The following is a 15,678-nucleotide window of genomic DNA, read 5'->3' on the forward strand; positions in this document are numbered from 1 at the left end:
TACCATTGGCTCAGTACTTTCACATTCCCAGATGCAGGTTTAAAAACTCTTTATTGAAAGAAAGAGCTGGCTGTCACTTTCTAACAAAAAGTAAATAACAGAGATAGTCACAGTGCTGGTTCTATTGCTCTTAATCCAAGATAAACCCTTTTTTTATCTGCTGGGTTATTAAAAGCGCACCTTTACCTGTGAAAGTTCAGGTGAAATTGGGGTAAAAGCTGGAAGGATGCAGGCTATAAGTATGTTTAAAATGTTATCTGTTCTTTCTCAAACATGTCTTTCCAGCTCAGGTATTTACATGCTGATAACCTTTTGGTCCCAATGGTGCTAGAGACTTCGTGCCTTGTATTTCAAAACTGATAAGAAATTGAAAGATGTGGAGACTCTAAGAAACATTATGAAATGCAATCCTTCTCCTTTTCCCCAAGTTCTTTGGATTATTGTGCTACTTGAAACATTGAATTTCTGGAAATTATTTACTGTAGGAAATCTTTTGCCCCAAAGAACATAGGAAGAAGATGTAACTTTGCGGACTGCTGGAGGAGATATAACTGCTTTTGTTATTCAAAGGTTCAGCCTTTGTTCTCCCTTTGATCTGCCGCTCTCCTGGATTCCTTCCTATCAGCAGATCAAGGAGAATTTTTATCTTGCTGGGACACTTTGCATGTGTAACGTTATTTTTTATTAAAATCCTTTGACAGTAATATCAGGAGAAGTTTTGCAACTATCTCTGCCCATTTGCTCTTACAGAAGCTGAACAGACAAAAAAAACCCCATGTTTTTGATGTTTTAAATAAGCTAGTGAGTAAATGTCCTTGGAATGCTTCTCCCCATCCCCCTTTATACAGTAATGTGGCCACACCTCAGAAGAAGATTGAACCAAAAAGTAGAAATGTAGCAATGTTGGACACACCTGAGAGCGGGAAAGTGGGGGAAGCTCATGCTACTGCTTGACTTTCACCGAGCTGGGAGATATTGAGAATAAACTTTCTCTAATCTTGCATAAAATGAGTTCAGCAGATCTAAGGCCAAGCAGATGTGCAGTTTTGCTGTTTAAAAATAAACAAACAAACAAACAAATAAACAAAAGCCGTGGCAAGTGATGCTGTCGAGCACAGACTGGAGATGGAGTGGATTGCTGACGCTGGATCCCGTTCCTCAAGCCTCAGCACAGTGAGGCTTCCCCGCCATCCCCACCTGCTGAACGAACACAGGGGCTCGTTCTCCCACTGGCACCTCTCCCAAACTCTGCATGTAGTGAACAAGAATGAGGAAACTACGGGGTGACATGCAGCTCTGAATTCACTGCCAGAAACACCAGCAGTTTGTGCTTGGTGCTGTTGACCTCTGATCACTGTGTAGTTTTTGTGTTCAAGTAGCTCGTACAAGGCCAATATTATGAATTGAGTTTTAAAGTTGTACAAAGGTCTTCAGAAGGAACAAAATTTAGACTGTTAAGCTGTTGAAAAGATGCTGATACTGACCTAAAATACTCTGATCTTGCAGAGACAGAGCCCAAAAAGCACTCGGATGCTGAGCAGATACTTTGCATGCATCGAATGCATTAGTTTGGTGACGTATCCTCTTCTATGTTTCTCCTCACTGAGAGATGGTGACCACCAAAGACAGTGAATGTAACGTGCTTCATCTGGAACACAGTCCAGCACAGCAGGGTACCCAGGCCCAGGCACAGAGATGGTTAAGCAAGCCAGATGAGGTTCCAGTCATACCTTTCATAGCCAAGACTGCGCACTTGATTTATGTCCAGTGCTGATGACAGAAAAGTGCAGGCCAGTAAAAACAGGGCTCTTGCTGTATTTCATGTGTGACTGGACAAAGCTTAACACAGCAGGTCAAAGACATTGCAAAAATTCAGGTCCTTAATAAACGCCCTGTTGTGCATGTCACCGGAGGGCTGCGGGGGTGTCGCACTCGGGCTGGCACTGCCCGCAAGCTGCGGGTCCTGCCCTCGGCGCTGCCCGCACCTCCCCGCGTACACCCCAGCCCAGCCCGCTCCCAGCAGCTGGAAATGTCCCCGGAGGACTGCAGGGGTCTGGTCCAGCACACCGGCGCAATGTCGCCTCCCTGCCAGCTGTTCCAGCTGCAGGACACACAGCAAAGTGCAAAGGCACTGGGGACAGCCCAGCCAGCCCTGGTGCCTCTGGTGTCTGCAAAGCAGAACGGGTCTCCCCTTCGCACCCTCCCGGGAAATGCTGCACACAGCACAAATCCTTATCTCGGCCTTTCCCTGCCTTCTTCCCCTCATTAGCTTGAGACAAAAACAAGGCTTTGTATTTGGATTGTATTATCTGTGGGGTTTTGTGGGTGGAGCAGCAGAAACAATATTAAATGCACTAAGAATACCTGCGGGTTTTCATGGCACTGTCCATTTCCCCTCGTGGAGGAGCGGCAGGGTATGGGGCAAGGGAAAAAAGATTTCCTTTTCCTTGATATGCACAGACTTGGCAACACACTTGTGAATGTACTGAAATCGTAACAAGCCATTCAAAAAAAGCTCCCCTGGAAGACTATAACTTTGTAGGCAACCAGCCTCCATAATCAAGTCTTACAACATAGCTCGCTACTTCATAAATTTGAAATAAATCATAAAAGGAGCATATTAAAATAATTTGTATCAGTAGGGACTGATTTAAAGCCCAGCTCCTCATCCATCAATGAGATGCTTTCATTTGCTAGCATATTCCTCCAAACTGCAGGAAAAGCTTCGCCAAATCCATTAATAATAAAGAGAAGAGAGCTTTCACAGAGCAAATGGACAAAGGGAAAGTGGAGAATGATTCTCATAAACTTCTTTTGCTTTACAAGATCCACTCCAAAAATAATTATGGTAGATAAATGCTGCCGCGACTTTTGATCTTTTATTGAAGAACAATTTAGGACTATTTCTAATGCACGAAAATAACATTTTTTTGCCATTCAGCTCAGGGGGGATAATACATTAAAGGGGAGAGTGGCTGGAAAAAAAAAATCTGGAAGGCAGTAAACTCATCCGCTTCCCCGGGGGAAGTGTAGTGAGGAAATGATTGATCCTTTGAAAACCGCTACAGAAATGGGTATCCGGGATGCCAAGGGAGAGACTTGCCCCTTTCCCCCTCTCTCAGTGTTCCGGTGCAGCCGCTGTGGGTCTCAGCTCCGGGGAAGGGAAGGGAAGGGAAGGGAAGGGAAGGGAAGGGAAGGGAAGGGAAAGGGAAGGGAAAGGGAAGGGAAGGGAAGGGAAGGGAAGGGAAGGGAAGGGAAGGGAAGGGAAGGGAAGGGAAGGGAAGGGAAGGGAAGGGAAGGGAAGGGAAGGGAAAGGGAAAGGGAAGGGAAGGGAAGGGAAAGGGAAGGGAAGGGAAAGGGAAAGGGAAAGGGAAAGGGAAAGGGAAAGGGAAAGGGAAAGGGAAAGGAGGACCCGGCTCCGACGGCTCCTCGGCGGGTCCCTGCAAACTGCAGCTCTAACCTGCCTTGCGGGGAGCTCTGCGTTCCGCAGCCTTGCTCCAAAACCACTTTGCACACGCTGGAGTGGTTTATCAGAAAGACTCAGCATCGCCTTTGAAATATGAGAGCCTTAAAAATTCTGCGGCTGCTAGAAGGAGCTGTATTTTCTTCACTCTGTCAATCGGCATTTGAACATGAACTATCTCAAATCCTTCCGTAGGAAACACAATTAAAGTGTCATTAAGAGAGCATTTTTCTCATATCCTTTTCTGTAATAAAGGAGTTAGGCCCAGTGTTTCCGTGCCGTGTGGGATGCTGAAGCACCTGGTAAATCTGTGCCCATTTGATACACTCACTGAAGAAAAAGGGATTCAAACTGAGAACTGGCTTTCAAGTATTGCTCCTTTTCATGCCAGCAACGCCAACATCTTCAGGTGTTTCATGTTCAGAGTAACTCATGCAGAGAAATATTTTGTAATAGTAACTAAAAAAAAATCCTTTTTCCAAGACTTAATAATATAACTGAGGTTAAAAGTGACTTTTTTGTTTGAGGGAAAATGTTCCCACCTAAATTACGGAGATTCTTTGGAAAAGGCTTTTTGTTGGTGGTTTTGATCTTTTAGCTTGGCAAGAACAGGGACTCTTTGAACTCCTAGCGAAAGTTAGAGAGACTTGGTTTTCAGACGAGAGACAGTTTGTTTTGCCATCTTCTGCAGTGCCAGCTGCTCTGACTGAAAGAAGCGGGTGCCGTTTGCTGTCGGTAACGCTGGGTTCTTGCTCTTCCCACGTGTAGCCCCTGCCTGGCTGAAGCGACAAGTGTGTAAAGACGTGGGACAAAAAGCAACTGGGGACTCCTGGCACCCACTGCTGAGCTGGGAGAGCGAAATGCAAAGAAAACGGTTCGTACAGAGTTGATGGATGAAGGAAGAAATTAAATGAAGATAGACTGAGGTAAGATTTCCACAAAGTGATATTTCCACTGAGCTAAATTCTGAGGGAAAAATGGGGAGAATCGTGGGAGATTCCCCACCCTCCCCTTTTTCTTTTTTTCCTGTGTTTTGCCACCTCGCCAGGTTGTTCAATCAACAGGGACTGTGATAACCTCCAAAATTTTATAGCCATTAACAAATCTGTTAAATCTCATCAGATTAGCTTTATGGCCACTAAAATGGTGCTCACCTTCCTCGTGTCTGATTTTAAGGGACACTTCACACACGGTTGTTTGGTAATCCTGTGTGGAAGGGCTGTAGACTCACAGACTCACAGACTTTTTGCCAAGCCCCAGACAGACACTGGGTGCCCAAAACAAAAGTCACTTTACCAGAGACCCAGCGCCCCAGACAGGGGCCGATTCAGCTCCCACCGTATTCCTGAGGCATCTCAGGTCCCTGCGACTGTCCCCACCACCCCGTGTTCCCTCAGTCAACCCCCAGGGTCTGCCGCAGAGCTGCCCTGGGTATCGACCCCATGTTATTTCCTTTGGAGCCACTTTGGACTTGCCTCGTGGTTCTGTCTTCTTTCTTTTTAATGGGAACACATTTTGCAATAAGAGTCTTTGCAATATTTCTGTTTTGTGTCAAATTTTGGTTTGCTCCTCTGACAAAAGGCTTTCAGAAGAGCCTTTTGTTATTGTTGCTGAGGCAGATTTCAGTTTGCTGTTACCTAAAGCCATCTCCTCTGTCGTGGCTTTAGGAAGAAACAAATCAGTCTTGATTCTGCTCATTTTAGGTTTTAATCCCTTGCCATGAGATATACTTTTATATAGAAAAATATTGATTTCTATAATATTTAATATGTGTGCATTTTATACTTTATATGAATACATTTTATAAATATATATGTCACTTGCTGCCCCCCACCGCAGTTTTGATGGTTGTACTGAGTTTGCAGGATTGTACCTTGTCACACAGGCCCCCTGGGCAGAGTAAACGGCCATGAACTCTCTGCCCTCCCGGAAGGGCTGACCTGTGCTCTCTGCACTGAAAAGCAGCTCCTGCCTTTCTTGCTGTGTCCTCCCTGGCCCAGTGCTTTTTCTTTTTTAACCCCAAATAATTTTTCAAAGCAGGCTCCTGGCCGGGAGCGCTGAGCACTGGCCTTTGCCAGGGCTGGCTGGGGTGCAGAGACCCAGGCTTGACCCCAGCTCTGCTCCTCAGGCCAAGCTGGGCCCATCTTGGGGTGAATTCATTTCAGGCTGAACTTTGTGTGAACCTGGGCCCGAGGGGAAGGGAGCCCGACAGAGCAAGGCTGACGGAGGCAAGTTCTGAGCAAACCCATCAGCCTGAGTAAATATTGAACAAGTCCACGTGAAGGCTGGGATTGAAATGGAGCTGTCAGACCGGTGTAAACTGAAAGGATAGGTGAGGCCTCTGAAGAGCAAGGAAACATTTTGTACACTCACTTCTGCAATTGTTCCTTGCACCCAAGCCCTTTGCCCCAGACCTCATTTCACCTGCCTGAGAGGCTAAAGCAACCCTGAAGCTGATCGGTGCTGAAATAGCTATGTTGGTGGAAGCGAATGGCTGAGGGGCAGAGCGGCGAGCAAGGGGACAGCACCGTGGGGTGGCCCTTCGAGTGCAATAAGCCAGGAGCGTTACAGCTGGGGTCAGACATGAGACAGCAGATCGAAGGTCTCTGACTTAAATCCAGGTGACCTATGCAACATCAGCCCTGAAAAATAAATATACTACACATTTAATACAAATACAAGTGAAATGCATTGTGTATAACTAGTCCCCAGGGATGGGGAAAGGCTGGGGGGTGCGCAAGGTCTCTTGCCTAGTGGGGTTCTGAGGGCAGCTGCTCTCACCCAGCGCTTCCCACAGCTGCAGCTCTTCCCACCGGTTCTCCAGGGATTTTAGTGACACCTAAAAATGTGTTCATGTCAAACTGTTGACAAAACTTCGCAGGCATGAAACTGCCTCCTGGTTTACCTGATTTAGGATGTACCAATCGCTTGGCAATGTTAGCATGCAAGCAGGTGCATGGGCACCTTGCTGCCTTGGGGCCACTTGCAGAAGGTGGATCAAACCGTTTCAGTTGTGACTCCTCACTGTGTGGTGGAAATGTCTCACCCTCATCCCGCTCTGGTTTTGTCGAGAGCTGGGGAAAGGGTGGGCTCTGACTAATCTTGCTGTGTGAAACTACTTCGGAGAAACCCAGAAGGGTTCCTCCCCTTTTCTCCTCCATTTCAAGGCATCAAAGGCTTTTAGGGGCTCAAGCCAGCCCCAGTATGGTCACTGAGAAGAGGTTTTATCCTCAGACAGAGACCCCCAGGAATGCTTCACACCTTCAGTGCAAAGAGGCTCCAGGAGCAGAGTTAATAGCGCCAGCAAAGTGGAATTGAAAGTAAGGAAGTCTTCAGGGCATTATTATTTTTGGGTTTTTTTAATAGAATGCTCTCTTCTGAGATCAAAAGGGCCTCACATTGTGAGAACAAATGCTTTAGGGAGAAGAGAAACATCTCACACCAAGGGGTAAGGAACAGATGGCCCTGGAGGAGCTGCCGCGCCAGGCCAGAGCGCCAGGGGTGCTTCCCGGGGCCAGAGCCACAGGGACCCCGGGCGTTCCTTCCGGCCCCCTCCTCCCGCAGAGGGACAGCAGCTCCAACACGGCAACTGCCATTCAGAATTTGCACGGTTACGTTTCTTTAACTGGGAATTTCCCCTTCCTTTGGGATATTAAAAGAATAAATCTCCATTAAGACATGGCTTTGTGTGTGAGTGCACAGGGGGACTTGACTGATCCTTCTGCTCATGAAAAATGCAACACCAGGGATCCATGGACAGACACATGTGGAGATATGGGACCAGGTTATAAACAGCCACGTCGTCGTGTATCATTTATATAAAACAAAGGGCTGTGAACAGACCTCATACTTGTGATAAAGCCCAACTATGGTGACAGGGCCAAGTCTCCGCAGACTCCTGTTTGCCTCTCGCAATGCAGTCCATGCCGATGGACGGTGGGAAGGAGCGTGCGGCCGTGTCCCATGCGGATCCATAGGTGCCTGTGTGGGTACGGAAGGGCCGATGCCCGCTCTTTATCTGCATCTCAGGGTGCGGGGCGGACACGGGTGTCCCTCACCCCTCGCATCTGTCACCGGCCGAGGGACCCGCAGCCGCGGGTGTCCTGGTTTGGCCTCTCCCGCCGGCTCCTGCTGCACAGCAGTGGGTTTCGGGCCCTGGAGACAAAAAGGAGCGTGAGAAACTCGGATGGAGAGCGCGGGGGGGAAAGAGATTAGCTGTGTGCGGTGCTCGTCGTTAGAGAAACACGGCTTGACAGCGGGGGGTCAGAGGAACGGGCTGGGGGGGAGCCCGGAGGGGGTTACATATGTAAGGGCGCATCGGCACCGTCCCTGCGGACGCTTCCGGAGACTCCCTTTGAGTTTCAAATGGGAGCGGGCAGCCTTTGTTGTGCCCGACACACTGACACATCAGTCCCTCCTTTTTGTCCCGTTCTTTCCGCTGCCGCCGGCTCTCCGGGGTCCGTTCCGGGCTGCCCGCCTCACCTGCGGCGGGCGGAGGGGACGGCGGGGGCCGGAGCCACAACCGGGGCCCAAAATCGGCTCAGTGGGAACCCACGAGCTCTCTGGAGCACAACGCCCCGCTTCCATGAGACAGCCTAGATCACACAGCTTCAACAAAACCTTCAATCGCACTGCTTCAACGAATAGGTTAAACCAAGCTGACTCACACCCAACAGGTTCTAAAGTCAGCCGGGCTGCCTGTGCTTTTTTTTTTTTCCTCTCCTGATGCTTTGCAAACTGCTAGTGTAACAAAATCCTCTTTTCACCTTTTCCACCCTTTTTCTTTTTTCTTATCTCTGAGCTAATTGGACACCCAAAAATCTTTTCTTTGGAGCCAGAGAGGTGTATGAGATGGGGAAAGATTGTGTCTCCGGGGAAGAGCGATGCTGTGTCCCCCGGGCAGCCGGAGCCCTGCGGGGCAGGGTGCCGGGCTCGGCCGCAGTTGCAGCAGGTACTGTGCTCATTCCTCACCCCACTCACGCCCCCACCGAAAAGGTCTGCAAATTTGACGAAGCCAGAACAATAGTTTCTCCTGGCAGCCCCTCTGTTTACTTGTTTAGAAATCCCAGAGGCGTTTCGAGGTAAAAAGGTCAGAGCTATACCCGGGCTCTCTGCCTCTCCCTCCCCGCCCGGCTCCCCAGGACGGCTCCATCCCCCGCGAACTGGTGTCGTGTGTTACTTATGCTGCTGGAAAACACCCTTTCAGGGCTCGCCTTGGGAAGCTGAGAGGAGGAAACCAAACTGACGCTTCGTTGTGGTTTTTAGCTGGATCAGCCTCACAAAACTGTTCTGTATAAATAAGAAACTGGCTTTGCCCCCACCCCGGACCCAAAGTCCGTTCCAGTTAATGTTATTGCTTCAGTAATGCAGATCTGTTTCCGTGCTGGGACGCTTACACTTCGGGTGATGGCGATTTTCTGTTCTCGTCAGGCCTCGTTGCAATAGCCCCGCGTGGGGAGCGCCGTGATCTTCCCGGTCCCGCCCGGGCCACTCGCTCTGAACGCCCGCGGTGCGGGGGCGAGCGGCGGGCCCGATCCTGCCCCTGCCACAGGGGGTGTCGCAGGGGACCCGCAGGAAGCGGGATCGGGCGTTTGGTTTGGGAGCTTCGGCTGCCGCCGGAGACCTTTTCCTTCCTCCTCCTCCTTCCCAGCCCAGGCTCCCCCGCCCGTGTCGCGCGTTTCCCTGGACGGGAGAGATTTCCATTTCGCTTGGAGCCGAGAGCACTTGCATGTGGAAAAAAGTAAACTTTATTAGACTGAGGTAGTTTCGTTTCGAGATACAGAGCACGGGGAAGGGAGTCGAAGGGAAACAGGAGATTCCGATTAAGAAACCGCTAGTTTTTCTCGATGACGTTTTTCCCTTTAAAACAATCTTTAACAAAATTTGCCATGGTTTTCAGTTCGTTCTACCCTAGAGTTTCTCGCGGGGAAGGGAAACAATTTAGCCATGGTTAAATAATGTTTTTATCGGGCTCCCATAAGCTTCAGAGGGCAGGGGCACAGGAACCGTGCTACTTCACTTCAAGACTTCAGGCTATCGAGACGTACAATAAATAGCAGGCAGTGCATCCGTGGTGGGGAGCCCAGCCCCGCGCCCCCCGCAGCCCTGTCCCACCCTCACACCCCGGAGCACCCCCAGCTCAGCCTGCGCCTCATCTCCTTTGCTCTGAGAGCACAACCCTCGTCCTCGGGGCCGGGAACAGCCATCGGTGCAGAGCGCGTAGAAAACCCTGTAAAGCAGTAATAGTGCAAAATGGTAAAGAAGGAGTTGCTGCTATTTTTTTTTTTTTTCCTTTTTTTTTTTTCTGGGTGTTCGGGTCTTTGCAGAGGCCTTTAGCATCTTGGGCATCTGAAATCTCATTCCAAAATATACATACAGTAAACAAAAGGGAAACAGAGAAAATGCCCCAAACTTTTTTTACAGTCTCGCAGGGAAGAAAAACACATCAAACGTAGGATTCTTGCAGGCAAAGGTCGTTGTGCACATTTTGAAAACGGGAGAAAACTAAATTCGTTTTAAAGTTTCTGTAGTTGAAAGTGCAGTTCCTGTAGGAGAGGGAGAAAGGAGAGGGAGAAACGTCCCTGAGCCAAACGCCTATTGCTAAGGATGTATGAGGACACGGCTGCTCCTTTGGAGTCCAGTGTTTTACAGAGGGTCTATAAATTAAGAGAGAGAAATTCAAGTGGGGGAATTGGTATCACACGTGTGGAGACGGCCGGAGCTAAAGGGACGGCGCGGAGGCAGCGTGACCTCGCGTGTCCGTGTGTGTGTCTGCCGGGTGTGCGGGGAGCAGCCGGTCCCGTGTCCCGGGGGGACACGGCTCAGGAGGACACGGAGCTGGGGGAGGCCTCAGGTGAGGTGCAGTTGGACTGATCTGAGGCTTCACTTGCTTCCTTCGCAGCCCTGGAGGCAGCAGCCGGGGCAAGACCTTCTTTTTCCCTCTTCTTCTGTTTCATTCGCCTGTTCTGGAACCAGATCTTGACCTGGGTTTCGTTGAGCTCCAGAGTAGCGGCTATTTCCACCCTTCGGGCCCGGGTCAGGTACTTGTTAAAGTGAAACTCCTTCTCCAGCTCCGTCAGCTGCTTGGTGGTGAAGTTGGTGCGGATGGTGTTGGGCTGGCCCAGCAGTCCGTACTCCGACACTTTGCCTGTTAAGGAGCAAACACCAAGAGGGCAGAAGCAGCCAGAGCAATTAATTCCCTGGCTGGGAAGGGGGGGCTGTGGGTGCGGGATTTCCCCCCGCTCCTCTCCTCTCCTGGGCATTTGGTCCCTCCACCACCCCGGAGCTTCGTGTTCCCCCCCGGATCCTCAGCTACTCCTGGCTTCCCAGCCCAGGGATCCAACCTGGAGGGACAGAGCTCCCCGGGCTCTGCAGGGCTGACCCCTTCCCTTGCAACCATTCCCTCCCAGTTCCCTGCAAACTGCCATGAAACTTGAACGTGCGTGGGAAGGAGTGGAAGGGGAGGGTGATGATGGGGGGAGGAGGGAAGGCTGTGATTTAAGGAAGATTGTGGAAAAGGAAGTTGAAGAATAGGAGAGATGGAAGCCACGAATGTGGAAGAAACAGGAAGCTTGGAGTGCTTCCTATTCTGAGCTGGGCTTAAATCACATTGGGCCTGTGGGAAACTGAGCTCAGGGACCCTCCATTAGATGTGTCTGGAAAATCTCTAGCTGCTTTTCCGCAGAGAAAAAAAAAAAAAAGGCAAGCCAAATCCGTGGTCCCCTGGAAGATAAGCCCAGTTACCTTGGGTACCAACCCCGGGGAAGGCAACAAGGCAACCTCTCCTTGCAGGGCTGGGGAGCTGCCCCACCGCCCTTCTCCCCGACTGCGGCCCATCCTCGCCCAGCTCTGCGCTCCCCAAACTCACCTGTCTTGGGCGGGTTCCTCTTCACTTTCATCCAGTCGAAGGTCTGCGTGGTGTTGGGGCCCGGCTCGGAGGGGCACGCAGGCTCTTTGTCCTCGTTTAAAGAAGGCGAGAGGTTGCTGTAAACGCCGGGCAAGTAGCTGGGCTGCTCCTGCCCGTAAAGGTGCTGCTGCTGGTACTGCCCAGCGGCCAGCGCCCCGCAGTAACTCTCTGCCAGGGAGCTGAGGCTGGACCCCGCGCCGGCCGAGTACCCGGCCGCTGGGAAGTACAGCCCATCCGCGTCCTGCTGCCCGAGGTACAGCTGCGGATGCCCGTAGCTGGAGCTGCAGGTCTGGGCCGGGTACCCGGCGGCGGGGGCAGCGGCCGCGAAGGGGCCGGGGCGGCCGGCGGAGGGCGGGGGGCAGCCGGGGCTCGGCTGGGGCAGAGGGGCGGCCGCGCTCCCTCCCACGCCAAAGCGGCCGTCCCCGTTAAAAGTGTCACTGGCGGGGCTACCTGAGCAAGAGGGGAAGGAAGGGGAGCTTTGCTCTAAATGGCGGTAGGCGCCCGTCCCACGGTTACAAATTGCATACTCCAAGAAGGAGTTCATCCTAGTATTGTCCATCTGCCACTGATGGAGGAGGGTCAGCCTGTTTTGGGGGGATTCCGCCTGCCCTACAACCTTTAGATAGTATGTCAAAGCTGTAAAACTTCCTTCCATGCATCGCTGGCCCTCGAACCCCGCAGCCCTCGGCGGGGCCGGGGGGGGCAGGGGGGGCGGGCACGTGGTCCAGCCCCAGCCCAATGAGCGAGGGGCTCCTGAAGTTGGTCACATCTCGGAGCTCATCCATCAAGGCCCTGACATTTGCATGACAAAGGGGTTTCAATCAAACCCTGCCCATCAATCTGATAACAACACGAATACGTCAAAATCTTTCCTCAAAGACTTTAAAAGAGAAGAGGGAGGTGGGGTGCGGGGAGGTGGGGGGAAGAGGGGCCGGGGGAAGAGTTAGAATTATCCACGACTGTTTTAAGTGCTAAAAAGGCCTCCAAGTTATGCGTTTAGCCGATTTCAGCAGAACTTCCTCTCACCCCAACTTAAAAATAAGATTTTCCCCAACCCCAGCTCCATGTGACAAAAGGAAGACAGAGGGAAGAGGTAGGGAGGTCTGACTGCGCTTCTTCCGAACCACAAAAGGATGCTATTTCATTCATTTCGAAACTTTTCCCTGGCAAGTGGCTTGAACATGTTTGGCGTTTTCTGGGCTGAGCCGTCTCATAAAAGCTTCTAAGAAAAATACACTCCATGTGTTTTAATTTTGCCGCACGGGCTTTGTGTCTAGGACGAGTGTGGGTAAAAGCACCGTAATTAAATCAATATTCTAATGAGGCAATGAAATAAAGTTAGGAAGACAGAATGTCTTTTGTTGGAGAAATACCATGCCCATCTTAGCAGCTGGAGGAATGGAACGAAAAATAATCCATGTGTCTACCTGTATATCTCTCTGTCCATCCTTCACCCCTGCACCCACCTACCTGCACATTTACCACTGAAAACAGGGCAAGTTTTAAAGGGCTTTAACCAATACTGGAACTTTGAGCCCCGCTTTTCTATGATGAACCTGGTTTGATGTTTCCCCTGAATCTGTGGTCAGGCTGCAGCAGAGTCCAGCTGATGAGTAGGTGGAAAGACCCTGAGTTCAGCCCAGCCACTCCACTGCTCACAGAATGGAAACATAGGTAGGCAACATTTATTTACTTGTTAGCAGAAGGAAGACAAGAGCACCCAACAATATGACGCCCACAGTCATTTGTTACTTGTCAGGATATTTACTGGTTGTTCAGCCTCTAAGAAGAACCAGGAGGGCTCTTTTTTTTTTTTCCCCCTAGGCCAAAAGTTCACTTTGAAAGGCATAAACACGTCCTTTAGTTGGTAGGTTTGGCTGATGCAACACGTTGGAGCGACATTTGTTAAGAAACTGCAACACAGGCAGCGACGGCACCAGCCTTCTCCCTCCCTTAAATCCCCCCGAGAAAACGTGAGTTTTAGCCAAATGCAATTCTCGCCCTTCAATAAAAAGAATAAGGAGAAAACGATTTCCAGAGATGCGTGCCTATTTATTCATTTATTCTGCCCACTTTGCTGATGCTGAGATACTCAGTAAGAAAATCTTTTAGGTTACAAATGTTCTCTGAAACTCGCTACCTCCTTTTTTTGCATAAAACTAGCGAAAGCGATTATAAAGATTCAAAGCAATTCTCATGTCATTCCCCTTGCAAAAGAAATCGGTTTCTAATTTGATTCCAGGAGTGCTTTTTGTATTATGTTGCATTCGTGTTTAAATTGAATGTATTATATTTAAACGATGCTTACAATAGATGATTTATGGGTGTAAAATGAAAAAAGAAAAGGATAGATGTTTATTTCATCCTTGAATCAATTGTTTCATATTGTCTGATAATTTTCCACCATGATCTCACTCCACTGTTACATTAAGGGGATGCTTTATGTCATTAAAATGCAGCTGTCTTGTGGAGTTCCAGAACTGGCTCCGAGAGCTCTCTGCTGCCGAGTTAGGGAGGAAAAAGTTTTGCTATCCATCTCATCCCCGTGAAAGCTAAACCAAAGTTTAGAGCTGAGGCAGCTCTGGGGTGAAAGCGCAGAGTTTATTTGGTTGATGTGAAAATCGAATGGGAGAGAATCAAAATTTGAGGCATAAAAAGCAGCAAACAGCCCGGCCCGAGCAGGGGTGAAGGGCGGTCCTGGGAGCCCCTCCAAGCCCGGCTTTGGGGCAAAGCGGAGATACGGGTGAGCTGGGGGGGTGGGACAGGTTGTTGTTAACAACCAAGTGTCGGGTGAGCCTCATTCGATCACTTACACATTTATTTCTTAAAAACATCCTTCATGGGGGGTTGAGAGAGGGAAGGCGGTCAAACAAAAAGTGTAGGTTGAGATTCGCAAATTATCAGAGCTCTGTCCTACATAGCCGACAAACAGTTGCTCAGCCTTTCATTATATTTATTAGTCGATTTTCAGTTATGTATTGAAGGAAACCGTAATTATTCCAACCTCCTAAACCACAGACACCACCTTTTGGTGGATGCTGCTCTCTTTCACTCAACAGGACTAAAATAAAATATCTCGCGATGCATGGGGATAGAGGATGAGTGGGGATTTTTAGCTCTTTGATTCCTGGGCAAAGAAATTGCTGCCCAGGAGCTGCTCCCTCCTCCCGACACAAGCTCCTCAGGAGCCACCACGCCAAAGCTCGGGCTCTATTCGATGAGCAGGCAAGAAACCGGGGGCTCAGCAGCAGCGTAAGATGTTTTTTCCGCGGAGCTCTTGGTGGCGGGAGACCACTCATGTCCCCCAAAGGCATCCCATGCCCTTGGCCCCTCCATGCACCCCGAGGGACACGATGTGACAGAACCTGAGGCCACTCATCGGTGAAAACACACACCCACCCCTCACTACTAAATCAGCAAAATGGGGCTTTTTTGACCCCCTATGGATAACCACGCCTTTTGTTCCAAGACGTCTTATTAAAAAAAAAAAAGCCTTTTCTTGAGAGCAGTTCCTCCCTTTTAGCGGTATAAAGCGGTTCCACCAAACTCGGGGCTGAGCAGCCTGTGCGAGGAGCGAGGGGAGGTTTAGTCCTCCCCTAAGAGATGGTTTGTTGGCTCTGCAACAGCCCTCCTGGCATGTAGGACAGGGCCCTTGTGGAAACACCTCTTGCAAGAAATCCTGACCCGAGGAGTTTTCTGTGCAGGCAACACAGAAGGACTGAGACATTTCCAAAGGCTCCGGAGTGCTCAGAGTTTTCGGATGCTTTGTTTTAGAGTTAAATATAACTCTCTGCGGAGAAAGTTTGTGTCGTGCGTAAGAAATGTCACTTCTGGCTCCTGGCGAGGTGATTTATAAGAAGCGCTACTGACGCTTGGAGTGCGTGTTTGGCTGCGGACTTTGTTATCACAAAAAAGGACTTGTCCCTAGAATTCGTCAGAGAAATTTACAGCCCAGGCATGTGTCTTGGTTAAATCATAGCCTGCTGAGCTATATTTGGGGCTAAAAACTGAAGGGGGAAAATAAAATAATATATGGAAAAGATGCTTCAGAGTCTGGGAGTCTAAAGAAATGCAGAAGGAATCCTCTGAACGAGTCGCAAGCAGCGGGCTATCTCCGAGCTGCACAATAAATACGAGACAATTAAGATAAACGGCACTAATCCTCGGGGCGGGACCAGCGGGGCCTTCCCGAGCGGCACCGGGACCGGGACCGGGACCGGGACCGGGACCGCGCCGTGGGGTCCCTGGACGGGCACGGGTGGTCAGTGTCCCTCGGAGGCGTGGGAGCCTTCTCAGCCAGGGAGAGGGA

The 15,678-nt window shown here is 50.1% G+C and overlaps 1 protein-coding gene across 1 annotated transcript; it reads right to left on the minus strand.

The window, feature by feature from the left end:
- Positions 1 to 10,284: 10,284 nt before the first annotated feature.
- Positions 10,285 to 12,024, minus strand: HOXB1 (homeobox B1). The gene is made up of 2 exons (XM_065651215.1): positions 11,331 to 12,024; positions 10,285 to 10,610 (listed from the first exon to the last, which is right to left on the minus strand). The coding sequence occupies exons 1-2, from the start codon at positions 12,022 to 12,024 to the stop codon at positions 10,285 to 10,287; spliced, it is 1,020 nt and encodes a 339-aa protein (XP_065507287.1).
- Positions 12,025 to 15,678: the final 3,654 nt, after the last annotated feature.

This window comes from Caloenas nicobarica, chromosome 24 (genome assembly GCF_036013445.1).
Source record: "Caloenas nicobarica isolate bCalNic1 chromosome 24, bCalNic1.hap1, whole genome shotgun sequence".
NCBI lineage: Eukaryota > Metazoa > Chordata > Aves > Columbiformes > Columbidae > Caloenas > Caloenas nicobarica.

What these genes read in the sequence shown, in the direction of transcription:
- HOXB1 (XM_065651215.1), bottom strand. Translation starts at nt 12,024, where the DNA reads ATGGAAGGAAGTTTTACAGCTTTGACATACTATCTAAAGGTTGTAGGG. An exon ending in GAGGAACCCGCCCAAGACAG is followed by an intron (nt 10,611 to 11,330) that starts GTGAGTTTGGGG and finishes GCTCCTTAACAG; the next exon opens with GCAAAGTGTCGGAGTACGGA.